The 20,842-nt window shown below is 42.8% G+C and overlaps 1 protein-coding gene across 1 annotated transcript; it reads left to right on the forward strand.

The window, feature by feature from the left end:
• The first annotated feature begins 872 nt into the window (after positions 1–872).
• On the forward strand, positions 873–19,785 carry LOC137284534 (chitotriosidase-1-like). Its single transcript, XM_067816368.1, has 13 exons — positions 873–1,269; positions 3,789–3,861; positions 5,701–5,890; positions 6,134–6,386; positions 7,964–8,088; positions 8,366–8,489; positions 11,569–11,751; positions 11,873–11,992; positions 13,693–13,856; positions 14,931–15,058; positions 16,716–17,045; positions 18,799–19,182; positions 19,570–19,785. The coding sequence occupies exons 2-13, from the start codon at positions 3,789–3,791 to the stop codon at positions 19,749–19,751; spliced, it is 2,256 nt and encodes a 751-aa protein (XP_067672469.1). The 5' UTR covers positions 873–1,269; the 3' UTR covers positions 19,752–19,785.
• The last annotated feature ends 1,057 nt before the right edge of the window (positions 19,786–20,842 follow it).

Consider the following 20,842-nt stretch of genomic DNA (forward strand, 5'->3'; position numbering starts at 1 on the left):
CCCATGCTCTTGAACTGATCCCGCAAACAAAAAGACACTGCTCATTGCTTCAACATCCCCCCTACACATGACGAACTCTTCAAGACAGTTCCGCAGACCAGTGCCTGGTATGGACGGAATCAAAGCGAAGAATTTCAAGTCAGCCGGTTCTGTGGCCCAAGAAGCCTTCCACTCACTCCTCACCAGTGTGTGGAAGAACTGAGCAAAGACTTTCGGGAAGCCACTCTGTTCAAGATTGAGGGCTGGCAGCGGTGGTTGCCGGGGCATCTCTCTTCTCTCCATTGCTGGAAATGTCTTGACTCGGGTCATCCTCAACCTGATCGCAAACCTGGCCGAGACTTACCTGTCACGTGCAGAGCTGACCTACATTGACAAACTTTGACCTTTCTGACACAAGACTGCCGCCGTTACAGGTCATTCGCCCCCTCCCTCTGCAAGCAGTCAGCGTTCTGCTGTTTATTTTGTTGACAGTTACATAGACAGATTCTTGTTACATGCATAAAATCGGTGATTTACAATGATATTACGTTGTCTGACAAAACATCCACTGGCAAAGTTTGAGATTGATTGGATCATTGGATGAAAAGCTATTTACAAAAAAACCGGGTCCACATTCATTTCATGCGAAGGTATAATTTTCTTTTTGAAAAGCATATTTTCATAAATGTTCTTCATTAGAGGTTTGCAATGTCGACGTTTTGCACGCTTGTTTGTTGTTTACGCGGCACTCAGCAATACTCCACCTACATGATGGCTGTCTCTACATAATCGAGTGTAGACCAAACAATAGAGTGGTCAAAATCATGAGCATAGATCTACGCAATAGTGTCAAAAAGATCAGCGAGCCAGATTACCTGATCCCGTTAGACGCCACTTGCGACAAGCACGGATTGCTGAAGATCAATTCTGGTTCCCGATCGCGGTGTGTAGTTTCAAGTAGCCCATGACAAAAATATAGTATACTTGCACAGGTATGGTCAATTTACTTTACATATCTCTACACATTTTCAAATCCCCATGAAATGTAATTACCGTTGGGATCTGTCGGTAGCACAAGATTAATTTACATTCTGATTATTCATTTTCTTTCCATTGCAATAACGGCGAGCATGCACCACATGTTCCTATCTGCGGGAGATAATCTATGACCAGTGTCTTCAGAGATAAGACGTTGTAAGCCACAGTATTGCGCAACTAGAAAGCCCGAGCAGTCCTCCATCGTTGACAGACTGCACACTGAAAACGCCCGTTGTTGATTATCGAAGTGAGGTAAGTATAGGGGTGTCTGTAGATCTAATATTTGCATCTTATTTTAATACGTATCAATCACCGGCTTGTGAGGTTCAGACTCGGTCATTTACACCCTGCTATTGTATGCGACGTCAGTTAAACGTGTGCAGAAGTATAACACATAATGTAAACTTTGTGTGTGTGTTTGTATTATGGACAAAGTTGTTACAGGGTAGTCTCTCATCCAATGGGAATAACTGCTTAGATCAGGTCCATAGCAGCTTTACCGAGTCGTGGGAAGCCACCAAGTACATCACGTGGTACAGCTCGGATACGTGGTTGCTGGCTGGTCACAGTACCCCGTTTGAGCAGCTCGTATCTCTTGATATCAATCACTTGGACGCCTAGTCGTTTTCCCCAGAGAAGCAGGATGATAGTTACCACTTTGTATTTGTCACATTCTTTTTTCAATATCTACCTCTTATGTTCCTTCTCTTGGTGAAACGAAGAAAGGGTCAAAAACGTTTCAGGAAATATCAATTTGACGCCTCTACAATGAGGGACTATCCAAAGTTAATTTTATCTGATGAAGTAAGCCTGTTGTTTTAATGTTTTGAATCCATTATCGTATGGATAACCTTTTTATCTTGAAGATAACATTTAAGACAGGCACCGTGTGATAGAACCAGGATGTGATGACTCGGCACACAGGATTTGAGGCATGCTGTAGTTCACATGCAACATTGCGATGCTTATCTATAGCTAATGCACAAACCAATGAAATAACAGCAGGAAGTAACATCTCAAAAGCCCAGGCTGTTACCATGATTCAACGACTTCTGTTGTTTAGATGCTTGTCAGTAGGCACCTACACAAATATTCACTGTGCTAGAGACATTTTAATTATCGCTTTTAATTCACGTCGATGATATATCCTAAGTACCGCGAATATGGGAAAGAAGACGCTTTCACACATGTATTCCTGTATCACTTGTCATGTATGGCACGCACTTTCCTCTCCGACAATCCTTATCGACAAATGGGTACTACTGTTTAGTTGAAGGCATCCACTGACCGCTTAATATCACCTCGCTACAACTCAATACACGGCGTACGGTTTAACATTTATTTGTTTGCATACACTTCTGTAACAATAAATTTTGATATTTTTTTTCAGAATGAAAATAGGATTCGCCGATGAGCATTGTTAAACCTACCTACTAGCATTTAGCTTATAAGATTATATGACAAAGGTTTGTAATATGATTGGGTATTATTCACGTTATGCATACCAAGGCGAGAGAATACACGTTCCGTATGCGTTGTGACACTAGCGAGGAGTTGCACCGGGCGATGCATTCTGCCCTTGTGTTTAAAAATACTGTGTTCGGCATAGTATGTGGCTAAGGCAGCCTCGCAACAGCTAAGGATACCGAAATTCATCGGAGAGGTTTATGTGTGTGAATATGTAGTATCTACGTAATGGAGATATAACATATTTCACACTGATTATATGGTGTACTTAGTTCGAAGACGTGTTTAAATTCATCCACATGTAGTTTGCATGAAACATACTATGACCATGGATGACAACTAAACCGTCGTGTTTCCCTATCGTGAACAGTGCCCAGTTTAACGTTTCACTTTAACCTTGATCACTCACCCACTGTATTATCAAAAATATTGAATGAATCTTCTTGGCATCGTAATTTGAGAAAATTGGTGAAAAGTTTGATACATTTGGTGATTTATTTCATTTTATGTCATCGAAGCACGAAAGTATATAACATTGCTCACACCATCAATCACTAGTGTATCTGGTCTAGAATGGATTGTGTACATGCTGTCGATGTGTAGAAAAATCTTTGCTCAAAAGAATAAGTCTCACTTTACGCACCCTTTAGCAATATTCTACACTTATTGCTCTCCTGTGGGGAATCGAACCCAAGTCTTCAGTGTGAGGAACGAAGGCCTTAACCACAAGGCTTTTGGCAAGCTTTAAGGTTGATATGTGGAGGACATTTCCAAACTGGAAACAAAAATGACGTTGTATGTAAATTCCCATTTTGACTTGTAAGATATGCATCTGTGTTTGTTCAGACGAACAAATGGCTTACATATGGGTGTGTTTGCTGAGGGGCAGGATACTCTGACTTTTTCGTGAACACTTGGTAAGATCTCTGTTTGATAGAATATGGTATTACGTCGCTTTTACAAACATTCCAGCAATACATATACCACGTCATGGACACCAGAAAAGTTTTCCTCACAGTACACCCTTGTAGGGAATTGAACATGGATCTTCGGCGTGATGAGTGAACGCTTTAAGCACTACGATACCCCACCGTCTATAAACACATATTATGGTAATGATATAGTCTTCATTGTAGATCAGATTTTTTTTTTATTGTGAAATTGCCTTGTCTTTATTTACATGGCACGAGCACTAGGTAGAGGAAACACGCGGTGACCTACGTTATCTGGGGTTACCTGATCTATTTACCTGCAGTCTGGTATATAATCCACACCATATCATAGTTACGTTTTCATTCTTCCAGATGGTCCCTCGAGCATCCCTGTTGCTGCTCCCCCTGGTGGGAGTCATCTTCCTAGCTCTGCATGCTGCCCAAGGTGAGACAACTTGGTGAACACTTGCGTATCACACCACTTACCGTCATGTCGTAAATGTGTTATTTCAACACGATATTTCAGCCTGAAAAATCAGACAAAAAGAATGATACTTTGCTTAACATTTCTTATCACAGACACAAAAAGGCTATATATGTTTCTTTTTCAGATTACAAAACAATCACTTGATTAGCAATTTTGACCCTTCATATGTCTCAATGTATGAGCTATAAAAACATTCATGTAACGCTTAAATTATAAATGTGGCAATATCCGTAAAGTTGGGACGGGGTGGGGAGTGGGGTGTTGGTGTGGGTGTGGATGGGGTGGGGAGTGGGGTGTTGGTGTGGGTGTGGATGGGGTGGGGAGTGGGGTGTTGGTGTGGGTGTGGATGGGGGCGGGGAAGTGAGAGATGCTTCCGTCGATGCTCTAAATTCACAAGTGCCAAGCTTGATTATAACTGAGTACAAATACGATACTACAACCAAGCAAAACATCAATTTGCTTCAAAAGTGTGCTTATAGGACCGGTTGTAATGGCAGTTAACTGAAAACGATTCGTTTAAAGTTATCAAGAACATTGCTATATATCGATACACGTTACCAGAACTGTTCATACGACTATTTGGACATGTTTTTGTTTGATATATTTCTTCACTGGAAGGTTTTGGCCTAGTGGTGAACAGAGCTTAAAATCCTAGAAACGGTTCGGAGTGTTTTTCTTCTGCTACTTTCCATAGAAAACCTGTTCGGACGTAACGGCATTTACCTAGTGTGCATATGCTACTACACCCACTTTCAAACAGGTCATCCTCCGTGTTACAGGTTCAGAGCCCAGGAGAGTGTGTTACTGCCCTAACAGTCATACATGCCATCCTCCATGTTACAGGTTCAGAGCCCAGGAGAGTGTGTTACTACCCTAACAGTCATACATGTCATCCTTCAATGTTACAGGTTCAGAGCCCAGGAGAGTGTGTTACTACCCTAACAGTCACACATGCCATCCTCCATGTTACAGGTTCAGAGCCCAGAGGATTGTGTTACTACCCTAACAGTCATACATGCCATCCTCCTTGTTACAGGTTCAGAGCCCAGAGGATTGTGTTGCTACCCTAACAGTCATACATGCCATCCTCCATGTTACAGGTTCAGGATCCAGAAGAGTGTGTTACTACACTGTCATACATGTCATCCTTCAATGTTACAGGTGCAGAGCTCAGGAGAGTGTGTTACTACCCTAACAGTCATACATGTCATCCTTCAATGTTACAGGTTCAGAGCCCAGGAGAGTGTGTTACTACCCTAACAGTCACACATGCCATCCTCCATGTTACAGGTTCAGAGCCCAGAGGATTGTGTTACTACCCTAACAGTCATACATGCCATCCTCCTTGTTACAGGTTCAGAGCCCAGAGGATTGTGTTACTACCCTAACAGTCATACATGCCATCCTCCATGTTACAGGTTCAGGATCCAGAAGAGTGTGTTACTACACTGTCATACATGTCATCCTTCAATGTTACAGGTGCAGAGCTCAGGAGAGTGTGTTACTACCCTAACAGTCATACATGTCATCCTTCAATGTTACAGGTTCAGAGCCCAGGAGAGTGTGTTACTACCCTAACAGTCACACATGCCATCCTCCATGTTACAGGTTCAGAGCCCAGAGGATTGTGTTACTACCCTAACAGTCATACATGCCATCCTCCTTGTTACAGGTTCAGAGCCCAGAGGATTGTGTTACTACCCTAACAGTCATACATGCCATCCTCCATGTTACAGGTTCAGGATCCAGGAGAGTGTGTTACTACACTGTCATACATGTCATCCTTCAATGTTACAGGTGCAGAGCTCAGGAGAGTGTGTTACTACACCAACTGGTCACAGTACCGTCCCGACAAGGGGAAGTTCACGCCAGAGAATGTAGACCCTAACCTCTGCACACACTACGTGTACGCCTTTGCTATTTTACTTGGCAACAGGGTCAAAGCATTTGAATGGAATGATCTCTCAACACAGTGGAGCAAAGGAATGTAAGTGTTATTCAAACCGATATAAAGACTGAACACGGGTGTCGTTAGTGATTTGCGTCACTGTTATCAGAAACCTGTTTCGGCGGATATTGTCATTGTTTACTGCGTGGTAGTCTGTGTTGTCTGGAATGTCGGTTAGCAATCATTATGTTTCTTATTGCGCCCATGACCAAACCTTGATCGGAGCTCAATCACAGCTATGCACCATTTACTTATACTTAAAGTCTAACATTTACCATGCAGGTTCGAACGCTTTATGGCGTTGAAAAGGGTCAATCCCCGCATGAAGACCTTGCTTGCTATCGGGGGATGGAATTTTGGATCGAAGGGATTTCATGAGATGTCTCATACTCCACAAGGGAGGAAGGAGTTTGCGGACTCAGTCGTCAAATTCATCCGAGAAAACAATTTCGATGGTGTGGACGTGGACTGGGAGTATCCGGCAAACAGAGGCAGTCCGCCTGAAGACAAACACCACTATACTGAGATGCTTCAGGTACCACATGAACGGGGTTAGAATAGATCTCATTCCGGCGAATTCGTGTCATTGCGGGATAACTCGTGTCATTCCGTGATACGGATTGCCCTCGTACGCCTTATGACCACTTCACAAACGTCCAGTCTTCGCACAAACTGTCAAAACAAATAATGCACGTGCTGTACTTCATCCACTGACGTGTGGATTTATATGGGTGTCTTCATATAAACATATACGTCTTGACGTTTAGAGCAGAGGAAAGACATCACAACAGAGATGCCTTGGGAATAATATGGATTTGAATAATAGCAATCGTAACTACTTGTGTCATTCCGGGCAGGTGGGTGGCGACTCCCACCCCTTCACGACCGTGACTTTGCTAAGCGCAAACGGGTACGGAGATTAATATGGTCTAAGACTACAGTCTGTTTCAGGAAAGGTGACTCCAAGATATATTTCCAAACATGGGTACTCCTAGAACTTTATAATACCACTCGAAAGTCACTTCAAGTAAGTTTCTTGTGTCGTTAACAGATGACAGTAACGAATTAATATCATAATCACGCTCAATTGGTTTGCCACGAATCCTTGGTAAAAATGGCGTACATATACTATATACAGTCCTTTAGTGACGAACTATGTATACAAGTACGAGTCTTCTTGTAGATCACGGAGTTAGGCGAGACGTTTCGGATGAGAATTTCGGAAACGCTCGAGTCATTCCGGAAGATGGCAAATGATCATATCTTTTTCAACTTGGTACTACTTACCTCATTATTTGTGAATGTATGCTAATGTTTTAAGACAACTTCACGCTTTACAGCCACTTTATATTTAAACACTGTCAAAAAGTGAGTGAGTTTAGTTTTACGCCGCACTCAGCAATATTCCAGCAATATGGCGGCGGTCTGTATATAATCGAGTCTTGACCAGGCACCCCAGTGATCAACAGCATGAGCATCGATCTGCGCATTTGTGTTAACCAATCAGCGAGCCTGACCACCCGATCCCGTTAGTCGCTTTCTACGACAAGCATGGCTTACTGAAGATCAATATTCAAACCCGGACCCTCACTGGTAGGAGTGAAAAATGTGAATGTTAATATGTAAATACTAATAGTAGTAGTATCCATATTAACTAAGAATATTTAGAGGTGTCTTCTTACACACACACGCTGATTGGTTCTTTGAGTCAGCGGGAGGGACTTGCAGGTGACCAAAACATAGACAGACAATGCGGCTGTATAGAAGCTCCCATCTGCGATTTTCCAATGGCTACTTCTAGCTCCGCTCGTGATATAAATCGCACATTGATGCATGCCTTTAACGTATATACCGTTAGCACGAACATTCTCAAGGGACTGTTTCATGTACGATTCAACAGAATCATGGTTTTCATGACATCCCATGCATCATGCTGTGGTGGATATCTGTCAGTTTGGAAATGGTGTGGAACCTTAGACGTTAAATTGACATCAGTTACCAATGCTGATTCAGTATGAAAAAACATGTCTCATATTTCAACATACTTACAAATATCCCATTGGCAGTATCGTAATAATGTTGATATGTTATTAAGATAAAGAACTGTTTCAGGCGGTGCGCGATGCCATTGTAGCGGAAGCGCAGCAATCTGGTAGACCCCGACTGTTGTTCACGGCGGCCGTGGCGGCGGGAAAATCCACCATTGACACAGCATACGAAATCCCGGAAATTTCACAGTAAGTGATGGAAATCAAAAGATGCGCGAGGAAGTTACGAGTGAGTATCTCACATGTTGGGGAAAGACAGCCTTTCTTATATAAATTTATCACAGAATGCAGCCTAAAGGCACATTATTGCCTCAGAGAGTGAAGACCTTTTATCGATAAATTGCTGACGTAACTGGCAGAAAATATGGCAAGCTTTTAGGCGTGCAAAGGGAACAACCTGTAATGGCCTGATCGTGGAAACTCTTCATCCCAATTCTGTATCACGTTGTGTTTTGATGGTGCACAGGATATTGGACTACATCAGTGTGATGGCCTATGACCTACACGGCAGCTGGGAGAACATCACTGGCCACAACAGTCCCATGTATTCACGTGTTGACGAGAGTCAGGAGGACAAGTACCTGAACCTGGTTAGTAGTGGCCAAGGCGGGTTAACTTGGTGGTTAAAGCTTGACACAATGACGAGCAGGATGGGGTAGCCCAAATGGGTTTACTCCTTTTAAACCTTTTGCAGTGTATCCTTGTTTAAATTAGCTAAAATAAGGTAAAATGGAACTTACTCACTCACTCGAGTGATTGATTGAGTGAGTGAGTTCAACTTTTCACCGCACTCAGCAATATTCCAGCTATATGGCGGCGGTCTGTAAATAATCGAGTCTGGAACAGACAACCCAGTGACCAACGGTATGAGCATCGATCGGCGCAATTGGAAACCGATGCCATGTGTCAACCAAGTCAGCGAGTCTGACCACCCGATCCCGTTAGTCGCCTCTTACGACAAGCATAGTCACCTTGCATGGCAAGCATGGGTTGGTGAAGGCCTATTCTACCCCGGACCTTCACTGGTCAGTCACTCACCCGACAGGTAGATACGTAATGTCAGGACTTAAGACAACACTTTACAGGATTGCCATACGAAAGTCCCCTGACGGTTTCTCATGCTCAGTTTATATTATTTATCTATTCCATGGAAACGGTATTTGAGCAGTATTAATGCAGTTAGATGAGGACCACATGGTCTCAGCTCACACAATTTAACAGATTTGTAGCTCACTGAATACCCCCGTTTGTTTACTCATCCAGCTGTTAATCATTTGAGGCAAAGATACGTGAAATCTCTACGTTGAATGGTTTTGAAGTTTATCACACTAATATCAACAACAATACGGCAAAGTAATGTTTGAAATGACGTTAGAGAACAAATAATACAACCTGTTCTGTATTCTATATTTTTCGGACCTATAATTTGCACTTCCGATTGTACAAAAAGGCCCGTGGCCTACAAGCCCTTTATTAAATATATCCAATATTCATTCCCCGTGTATTACATCGCAGTTTAACACCTGTTTGCCAGGCAAGGTATCAATAAGTACCATATTTTAAATGATGACGTTAGCATCGACCTCAAGCTCTAGGGATGATGCTACTTTTCACTGCATTACAGAGGTGGTCAACAAATTAATAACCCATTCCAAAAACTGTTATAGTTGTACCTTTAGTGATATAATATACACCTGGAAATTAATCAAGCAACACCCCAATTTTTTCTATTGGAGCAACTTTGAAGTGTTCTGACAATCAAAATATGCCGGGTTGATATAGTTTGACACTTTTTTATTCAACAGACGATCTCTGACAAACAACTTAAAGGGAAAAAGTATCAAGACTTTGCTTTATTGCAACGAAATCCAAATTCTTAAAACTGTCTTAAATTCATGAAAAAATGGACACAATTTACTATTCATCCACAGACGTTGTTGTCAGGTGTATTAACACAAATGTCACATGGAAAGAAAGAACAGTCATCTGAGAGTCTGCACACCGACTTTCATCAATATCTAGTGTGTCCTCCCTGCGCACGCACCACCGATTCCAGACGCCTCCTCATTCCTTGGATGAGTCTCCGGATCTGATTCTGGGGGATCCTGTTCCACTCCTCATGCAGGGCAGCCGTCAATTCGTTGAGATTATGGACTGGTGGGTCTCTCTGCCTCACACGACGGCCAATAAAGTCCCACAAATGTTCAATGGGGTTGAGGTCAGGGCTCATGGCAGGCCATGGAATTCTGTCAATTGCATTTTGCCGCAAAAAATCATTTACAGCATGCGCCCTGTGAGGTCTAGCATTGTCGTCCATAAATATGGGTCTCGTTGCCAGAGGATGGTTCTCAAAATGAGGTACCACAGCCCTGTCAAGAACCTCCTGTTGGTAACGAACACCGTTAAGGTTGCCACGGATGGTAATGATATCCAACTTGCAGTTCATGGAAATGCACCCCCATACCATAACGGAACCTCCCCCAAAGGCCACAGTCTCCTGGATGTTCCGTGGAGCCATTGCTGTGTTCCTCTGCCTCCAGACCCGAGTACGACCGTCCACCATGTGCAGCAAGAACCGGCTCTCATCTGAGAAATGGACCTTCCTCCAAGAGGCAATGTTCCAGTGCAAACGGTCATTACACCAGGCCAGTCGGGCTGCCTTATGGGCTGGAGACAGTCTGGGTCGCTTGATTGGCCTCCTTGCCCGGTATCCTGCAGCTTTCAGACGATTCCGAACAGTCCTGTTCGAGATGGGTCTCCCTGGAAGCCACTCCTGTCTCAACCGTGAGCTCGAGTCGAAGGACCTGCGCCGTACAAGTCTCAGTAAAGCTCTGTCCTCCCGGACTGTGGTCTTCCTGGGTCTTCCTGGTCTAGGCAGGTCTTTAACTTCATTAGTGGCCCGGTATTTTTTCAAAAGTTTTGAAATTATGGAATGATGTCGTCCGATTTGAGTCCCGATTTGTCTTAGAGACATACCAGCATTCCTCATGCCGATTATTTGCCAACGAGTGGCCTCTGATAATTTCCTACGTGCCATGACATTGAAATGAATGAAAAACCGAATGCAATCGACAACCTGCGCTTGTAAACACCCCAGGGAAAAAGTGCATTTTTCGAAAGTTGAGGTTAAAGCAATGCACGTGCGCTGTGCAAGCTTCACGCGCGTCATATCAACCCATGAAAAGCTCATGCTGTATGTCAATACATCAAAATTGAATAATCAATCATCAAAATTACTTCGTTAAACTTTGTTAAGTTTTTATGTGTGTTTGAATTTGGTGTTGCTTAATTAATTTCCATATGTATATATATTTGGGACATAAAAATTAAGGTGAGGTGACAATAAATTATCCTTTTGTTAGTTTGTGAATACAATCAGTCATTAAACAAATAAGGTTTTGAACTGTTTTTTCTGTATTATTCTGTATTTTTAGCATGATATATTTGAACATGAAAATGTATACCCTAAGGTGAGGCCACAGTAAATGATTCAGTGTTTATGTTATGTGAATACAATCTGTCATCAAACATATAAGACATCGACATATTGAATTTTATTCTTTTAAACTTATACCATTTTATATAATGTATCCACTTGAAGAACACGAACAGTAACTGGTCTACTATTGATTTTGTTTTTAAAAGTGAACTTTATTAATTCTCTTTCAGCATTGGGCAGCTGAATACTGGGTGAAGATGGGCGCACCCAGAGAGAAACTAAACATAGGCTTGGCACTGTATGGACGCACGTTCACCTTGTCAACTGCCGACAACACCTTAGGTGCACCTGTTAGTGGCCCCGGCGCAAAAGGTCCGTACTCGCGCGAGAAAGGCTTCCTTTCTTATCAGGAGGTGAGAGAAGCGTTTCAAATCTTAGTTTCAAATCGTCCAAAAGAAACTTGAAAATCGTTTTACATCAGTTTAGTTAAAACATACAAAGGGCATATGCATGATGTTAAATTTCTCGTTTCAGATCTGTGAAATGGAGCGAAATGGTGGCACAATTGTTGATATCCCCGAACAGCGCGTCCGTTACATTACCCGTGGTGACCAGTGGGTGGGCTATGACGACAAACTGAGTCTCCGTCAGAAGGTAAGTAAATGTTGGGTGCAGGGTGAAGAGGATGGTCCATGACGACTGACTGAGTCCTCGTCAGAAGGTAGGCACATGTTGAGTACAGGGTGAAGAGGGTGGGCCATGACGACAAACGACATGAACAAGTGTCATCAGGAGAGGACATGTTGCCTGGTCTTATGAAAAGAACTGGATGGACCTAGATTTATATCCCACCTTCAGATTGTTAGCATTGTTTACCTTCAGTTCAGTGAAAATGAAATACTACCGTTCAGTATTTAGATGTCCCAAATTACCCTTAAAGCTTCATTTCAACACCAGACCACCTGTATAGCACGTTTCTTCCAAAAAATCTCACGTTCTGCTTCAGAAACAAGCACAACCCCCAATTTCAGTACAAGTCTGAGTTGTCTCCATAAAACATAAAAAAGAATTAAAACTACATCATCTAGACTAATCTGTACTGCAACTTTCAACAAGAAATATTCAAACATTTAGGGGTTCTATTCCGAACGTTTTTCAGGACTTACAGATATTGTGCCCTTTGTTTTAAACCGGAAAGATTGCAGCAAGAATTGACTAGTGATATCTATCTTTAAAACACTGTGCTTCACGAACTCGCCTCATGGCCAGCTTTACGGTATGGTACTTGTTTCTAAATCAGTCGATTGAGGCCAGTCTGAAACGGCTCTTTGGTTTGGAAGGAACCTTTTAACGTATATCCAGATTAAGCTGAACATTTCACTTGATGTGTGCAGTGGAAAGAGGATTTTGTTTATCTCATAGAGGCAAAAAGTTGAGATAAAACACTTTCCATGAATTAACGTCGGACGATGTAACATTCGTAACTACTCGTGTCCTTCCGGCAAACCGGATGGCGTCTTGTACCCCTCTCGTGGCTATGTTTACGACTGGGTCCTGTCTGAACGCAAACGGACACGGAGATGAAAACAGTCTAGCACCATTATCATGGAAAGATAACTCTGAATTTCCAAACATAGCTCTAAGAATATCCTATATCCCGTGGGCAAAACAACAACACGGCCATTCCCTTTGCAAATATGTTTCACTGTTGAAAGTTGTTCATCCTTTAGCTCAAAGTTTATGATTAAATTGTGCTTGATGTAGTTTAGCGAGGTTTCAAAGTTCACCGGTTCCGCTCATGTTTTGAAATGCGTTTTACTCCGCGCGATTTGATTGGTTTGCAAAGATTCTCGGCAATAATAGCGTACTAGAGGGGTACGATTGTTCTTGTAGGTATCGGAAAGAGACGTGTAGTTACGAATGGGTGGGAGATGGAACCATCAAAACAACACAGACAGCCTATGCACAAACATGCCAGCTGCAGGGTGGGTTGATTGGGAAATGGCGTCAATTGAGTCTCTGTCAGTATGTAAGCACATATTGGATGCAAGGTAAAGAGGATTGGTAATGGTCGTGTCTCTGTCATTTGACGCTGGGTAGAGTTAAAACTGCTGTTTTATAACTCGTACTGATATAGGCCCAGTCATCGTCAAAAGGTGAGCATATCCTGCCCTACCGGTTGCAGTCATTACAAACACACAATCTGACGACACGATGGTCCATGAAATCTCTCATCTTCCAGCTGTAGCGTCTTTATAAATCCGGTTTCACTTGTACTCTTCCACCTTACCTGTCAGGCTCTCTATTGTTTAACTTCTGAAATGGTCTGACCTGTTGTTATATTCGCCCTACAGGCGTGCTACATCAAGACGAATGGTTTTGGAGGTGTGATGGTGTGGGCCCTGGACTTAGATGACTTCTCAGGGTCTGACTGTGGCCAAGGCCCCTATCCTCTACTCCGCAACATCGTTGCAGAACTCGCCAGCCCGGGCAGAACTAACTGTGTAGGACCAGGACCGTAAGATATTAGATTTGTTTTGAAGAGGAATATGAGAAGTATATATCCAATACAAAGACATACTTTGATGATACGTTTTGTGAGCGAGCGAGCGAGCGAGTTTAGCTTTACGTCGCACTTAGCAATATTCCAGCTATATGGCGACGGTCTGTAAATAATCGAGTCTGGACCAGACAATCCAGTGATCAACAACATGAACATCGATCTGCGCAATTGGGAACCGATGACATGTGTCAACCAAGCCAGCTAGTCTGACCACCCGATCCCGTTAGTCGCCTCTTACGACAAGCATAGTCACCTTTTATGGCAAGCATGGGTTGCTGAAGGCCTATTCTACCCCGGAACCTTCACGGGTTGATACGTTTTGTGAAGGTTGTTCTTTGACCGGTGTAGTGCTGCGGTGCTGTTTCAACTGATACTATGGTTTACGTCGCAAGGACAACAGGGACAGAGGTACAATTCAGTCAGGATGGTTGCGTCCTGTAGGCATGCCAGGATACTCTGTGGATGTAACATCCAAAACCAGCTCTGACTACGCTTCTTGGTTTGTCAACACCTGACACATGTTCAGTGATTTAATTTCAGGAATAGAAAGTCTGCTGCTTGTTCGGTGATTTTCTCCCTCACTCATTGTTCCAGTCAATCAACCATAACACGATTGAAAATGATTTATGAAGCGAGAAAGGTATCCCGGGGGAGGCGGGGAGGATCATGTTAGAAACAGCCCCTTTGCATTACAATACTAACCACTAGTTAGTGCTGAGAACTGAACCTGATATATTGCAATGGTCGCTCTTCTACTGAAGCAGCTGCTACTACAGTGAATACATATAGCTGTTAACCCGCTGCTACTGCTTGCGTAATTAGTAGCTGGTTGGTGGTTACTGGTTATTTGCTCATTCTTTGTAGCAGTGGGCAAATCTTTGAACCTTTGAGCATTATCTGGATCTGCCTCATCTGCCTGTCCTGAGACGAGATGACCAAGAAACTTGTTTTTCTTCTAAAGAAGAAACGCTTGTCTAGGATGAGCTTCATTCAATGTGTTTATTGACGCTTCACTTCCCAAACCCCCAGGCACCAGGATATTAACCATGGTTCTGTCACAACAAAGCGTCCCGTCGCGACCACTACACGGAAAACTTACACTACTCCATCAACCATGATGACAAACAAACCACAAGTCACCAACGGCCCCATATACAGTAAGTAGCAGTTATATGACCATTCTCATGTTTTGGTCAGGGCAATATACCAATATAATTTGTGTCCAATAGTGTGTGTAACTTTAAATCTCCTTGACTCTCCGACAGGTTTTACAAGACGCCTTAACAGAGACTAGCCCACCACCCTATCATCTCCGGTAGCCATTGAGAAGGTGTTGGACACCGTGGAATATTGTCTCAATTTGATCCTTTTATTTTAAATTGGGCGTTGGGCTAGTCCAGTGGTTAAAGTGTTCGCTTCACACACCAAAGATGGTTCTCAACATGTGCGAAGCCAATTTCTGGAATATTGCTAGAGGCAGGGTAAAACCTAACTCACCTTTTTAATCATGCTGTTGTACTGTTGACATGTTCACAACGAGAATTCGATGGTGACTTATAATCACATAGTCACATGTTGGTGTAGCTCCTGTGGCCTTTAAGTACTACAAAATGTCTATCTTTACCAACATTATCGGATCACAGCAATGTAGATTCCAAACTCGGCTCAAAAGCACTACCAATGAATTGTACGCTAACTCGAAAACTAATAAACATAAAATACTCAAATGAAACGCCTTCCAGAATCAAACCATCATACCAACTCTGTCATAATTTTTCGGAATTTTTGTTCAAAAAACTGTTTAACACACCATGTTTAAAATATTGCCACAGTTCGCTGTTTGTTACAAAAATGGGGCAGCCAGACGTTGGACAAGCATTTGCACAAGTGCCGACATAGTTATTTATTCATTAACCTTCACTGTGCTGTCTTCATCTTTCTCGTACACCTGACTGTCCATGACCATAAATGATGGCAGCACGTTATTCATTCCACTTTTTATTTTTTTCTACTGCTGCACATGCAATCATAAAGATAATACCGACGGCATAGTGTGTTAAACATGCATCATCTGAAATACAGCTGATTGAGGGATTTTCTTAGTTAACCAATCCTTGTCTTTTAATATTCTCAGTTTGTGGCAGTAATACCGAGTAGCCACATATATTTTATCGTATTTAATGGGAAACATCCCTTGCGTTGCGCCCTTGCTCCCTTGAGTGCTGGTAGTGATCTTGCCTTGGTTTGATTCGTCGTTACTCAGACACGTTGAACCGCCTCTGTTGCAAAAGAGGCACAGCGGTGTGTCTCAGGCATCATAATTCGACCATGAAACTGTGAACAACCTTAATTACCGGATGTGCACTTAGGGCAGTAGTCATTGGCGCCATTTATTGGCGAGGTGGTAAAGGAAGAATGTTTCCCCATTGCCAGAAACTGAAATTCCCAGAAGCTGGCGCTGGGAATATTACTGGAGTCTGGGTGTCTCGTGGCAGTGCTCATCTTTTTTGTTCATAAAATTTTGCATTCACTCATCCGTAGTCCACCCTGGACTTTCGGGGGCTTTTTTCGGTTATGTTGTCCTTAAATCATATTTTCTGCATGTTGCTTTTTGTTGGTGTTGCTGTTGTTGTTAACTTATTTTATTTATTTTTATTCATTTCTATTTTTATTGAGGAAAGGATGTTGGGGAAACGCTTCTGAACCTGAGAAGAAATCTTCTGCAGGTACAAATTTTGTGAAAAATGTTAATATCAAAGGGTAAGCTTGACACATCATCTTTGCTAAGTAATGCACACTGTTCTATGGTTCCAGCAACGTCCAGTGTTCAGCCTGGGAATGACTTCTGCTATGGCCGAATCAGCGACTTCTACCCAAGCCCCTTCAGCTGCACGAAGTACATCCTATGTGTCAATGGCCAATCTATCGGGCGCAGCTGTACCATGGGCTTGCGCTTCAACCCTCAGACCAAATACTGCGACCGTGCGGACAACGTTCAGTGCAACATCGGCAACAACACACAGTCAATAACGTCTAAGCCAAACACACCACCTCCTTCCACGTCAACACAGAGGCCCTCCACACAGAGGCCCTCCACACAAAGGCCATCCACACAGAGGCCATCCACACAAACCACTTACAACCGTGAGTACTATGATACAGACAATCTAATGTTTTTACAATTTTTATACCGGAAAGAACCGCTATATATTTCAGTCGGGACGTTGGTGGTTACATGGGTAGAGATTGTATGCGGAAAATCGATGGTTCAGTGCCTGGATCACCTCTTACTAGCTGTTCTAAAATATATTACTTTTTGCTTCCCAGCCTAGAGCTCGGAGTTTAGAAGTTTAGTTTAGAAGCCATTGTACAAGATATGCGGACACTGTGCAATGTTTAACCAATTAATCCTTCATTTGTTATGAGTTTGAAAGTGGGGTGGCCTAGTGCTTTATGTGCTTCTTCTGTCACTCCAAACGCTGCGGTTCGGTTCCCAACAATTGTGAAGCCGATGCTGGAAAATTGTTAAGAGCACTCAATATAATATACTGTTGACAACGAATATTATCATGTCATGTACATAACTCTTCTTGCCTGCCTGTAAGTAATACTTGATGCCTATTTTACATCAGTATCGTGATCTCCATACAGCAGTAAATATAGATCCTCAACCCATTCAGAATAGAATCATTACGTGATATCATTAAATGCAAGAACTAAAAACCAAAATTGATAAATTGATAAACAGGTAATCTGACGGCTGACAAAAACATATAACTGAAACTTAAAACTATTACATATAATATTAAATAAATGTGCTACCTAAGTCAATACAAAACATCTCATGCCCAAACAAGCGTGCTCTAAGTCGAAAGTGATGCACGACAACACCTTACAAAATCTTTTTTTCTACATTTTCATTTTATATTTGATTTTATTCATGTATTTTATTTCATTTTTTACTTGATATAGGGGGAATCCAAAACAAAACAACACATTCAGAGTATCTAAATGCTATATGACGTGGTGTTTTAAAAGTACATTATCTTGTGTTGGATTACTGGATATGAAAAGACACCTGGTAGAGTCCCTCTATTTCCGTCCCATGATCATCCTTGATATCTCCAGGGTATACGTTCCGATAAGTCTCCACTATACCCTGGACGCATCTACGGCTCTGCCAGATAAATTTATTACCTCCCTTTGCTGGCTCCGCCTTCTCACAGTAGCCAATCAGCTAGGCCGCCGTTATAACCGAGCTTGCCAGTGTCAACAAAGGTAGCGGTCGCAACTGCGAAGGTTTGCTCGCAGTGCGTCCCACATTTTAGAGAAATCATACAAACAAATTGACAGGTCCGAAACTTTAAAACAACATATGCAAGAACGCCTTCTACCTCTTCCAGAGAACCTCTGCATGGTTTCTGTTGCCAAGTATAATCGGTTAAATAATTCAAAAAACGAAAGTGAGTTGTGATTGGTTCGCTCAACTTCAGCGTAGACACCTGAAAGGATCAAAAGACAGTCAAGGGAGGTAATAAATTTATCGGGCAGAGCCGTAGATGCGTCCAGGGTATAGTGGAGACTTATCGGAACGTATACCCTGGAGATATCGAGGATGTTCCATGATTTGATTCGTTGCAATCCGGATAGATTGAACCACCTCTGTTGCTGGATCCGAGACACAGCAGCCCGACTCAGGCAAAGTAACGGCATCGCTTTTCAAATCGACTATGCAAAAACTTTCAATAGCATTAATCTACCGGATGTACACTTATTGGGCGCTATCTATTGGCGAGGAGGTAAAGGTAAATCTGTGTATATATAAGTGTCTCTACTGTGCTAGAGACAAGACATTATAATTGTTATATTATATAGCTACACTGTCCTCTGGTTTCAGCCACGTCACCGCAAATTCAGTCCGGCAAAGACTTCTGCTATGGTCGAATCAGCGACTTCTACCCGAGTCCCTACAGCTGCGCGGAGTACATCGTATGTGTCAACGGCATGTCCACACGCATCCATTGTGCAGTGGGTCTGCTCTTCAACCCTCAGATCAAATCCTGCGACCATGCGGCCAACGTCTCGTGCAATATCGGCACCAACACACAGTGGACAGCACAATTCATCAGCACAACAACACCTCCACCCACAAGCACAACCACTCGGAGACCAACTGCCCCACCAATAACGTTTAACCCATACACACCACTCCCTTACACGTGGAGGCTGTCGTCACAGAGGCCCTCCACTCAAAGGCCTTTCACACAAAACACTTATATCCGTGAGTAGTACATCCGTCTTATGTCATAGACTATCTATTTTTTTTACATTCTAAATACTCGTGAATATATATATATCTAATATACTCAGACTCAAATAGCTATAGACTAGCATGTAATCGTTGCTTAGCATGAGATATTTTGGTCCAAGTACCATTCTTGTCAACGATGTGTCCCTTCTTTGGAGTGAGTGAGTGAGTGTGATTTTACCCCGCTTGTAGCAATGTTCAAGTAATATCACAGCGGGGACACCAGAAATGGGCCTCACACGTTATACCCATTTGGGGAATCGAACCCGGGTATTCCTAACGAAATGAGTATCGCCTTATAAACAATATTGAACTACATAAGACAAACACAATTAGCCCTTTCTAAATTCTGATCTTCAGCGACCTCCTTGAACGCTTACTGTGGAAATCGTGCAGACGGCCTGTACCGTGATTCCAGCGATTGTTCCAAGTTCTTTGAATGCAACGCCCATATTGGCTTCTTGAGGATCTGTCCCCCATACATGGCATTCAACGAGAACACCGAGAGCTGTGACTTCCCCTACAAGGTGCCCGGATGTTGACGTCATCATTAATAATACACCAGGGTCACTTTTCGCTCCATGTTGAATTATCTTTGATAGGTGTGTTGGTGAGCAAATGACCTTCAGATTAACAAGTGTGCTAACAAACTAGTCTCGCTCGAACATCAACAATGCAAAGACACTGAAACGCAAGCTGGCATGACTTTGGGTAGTCAAGTGGCTATGGCGTTCGATCGCCACGCCTAAGACCCGGGTTCGATTCCCCACATGGGCACAATGTGTGAAGTCCATTTATGGTGGTCCCCGAAGTGATACTACTGGAATATTGTTAAAACGGTGTAAAACGTTCCTCACTATCTCAGTACTTTTTACGGTGAAACCTCCGTAACACGAACACCTCTATCTTAGTATCGTTTAACGCAACGTAATTTTCAAATGTTTTGATGACGCTACATACACCCGGCGATTCAATTGGACGAGAGGTCAATGACATGACTGCGAAACTAATCTTCCTCATTGCTAGCTGTCATTGTCACCACTCACCCACCCAGACCTCCAGACAATTCGTTACATCCTACGAGAGTGAGAGTGAGTTTAGTTTTACGCCGCACTCAGCAATATTCCAGCTATATGGCGGCGGTCTGTAAATAATCGAGTCTGGACCAGACAATCCAGTGATCAACAACATAAGCTTCGATCTGCGCAACTGGGAACCAATGATATGTGTCAACCAAGTAAGCAAGCCTGACCACCCGATCCCGTTAGTCGCCTCTTACGACTACATCCTACGAAGTCCATTCAAGATTCTGCAAATGTTCTTTCCATTTCACTTTTGACGAACCAGTTCATTCATATGTATGTGTGTGTGTGTGTGTGTACACGTGCATGATAATGTATTGTTCAAATAAGGCAGACACTCACATACTACTTCCACACACTTGGGGAAATCCCTGGTAATTCGGTAATTCCCCTCCACGAATAAATATAGCGAATGATTTGGGTTTTACGCCGTTTTGGCAATATTCCAGCAATATCACGGATGGGGACACAAGAAATGGTCTTCACACATTTTACCCATGTGGGGAATCGAACCTATGCCTTTGGTGTGACGAGCGAACCCTTTAACCGCT

This window comes from Haliotis asinina, chromosome 5, assembly GCF_037392515.1.
Source record: "Haliotis asinina isolate JCU_RB_2024 chromosome 5, JCU_Hal_asi_v2, whole genome shotgun sequence".
Taxonomy (NCBI): Eukaryota; Metazoa; Mollusca; class Gastropoda; order Lepetellida; family Haliotidae; genus Haliotis; species Haliotis asinina.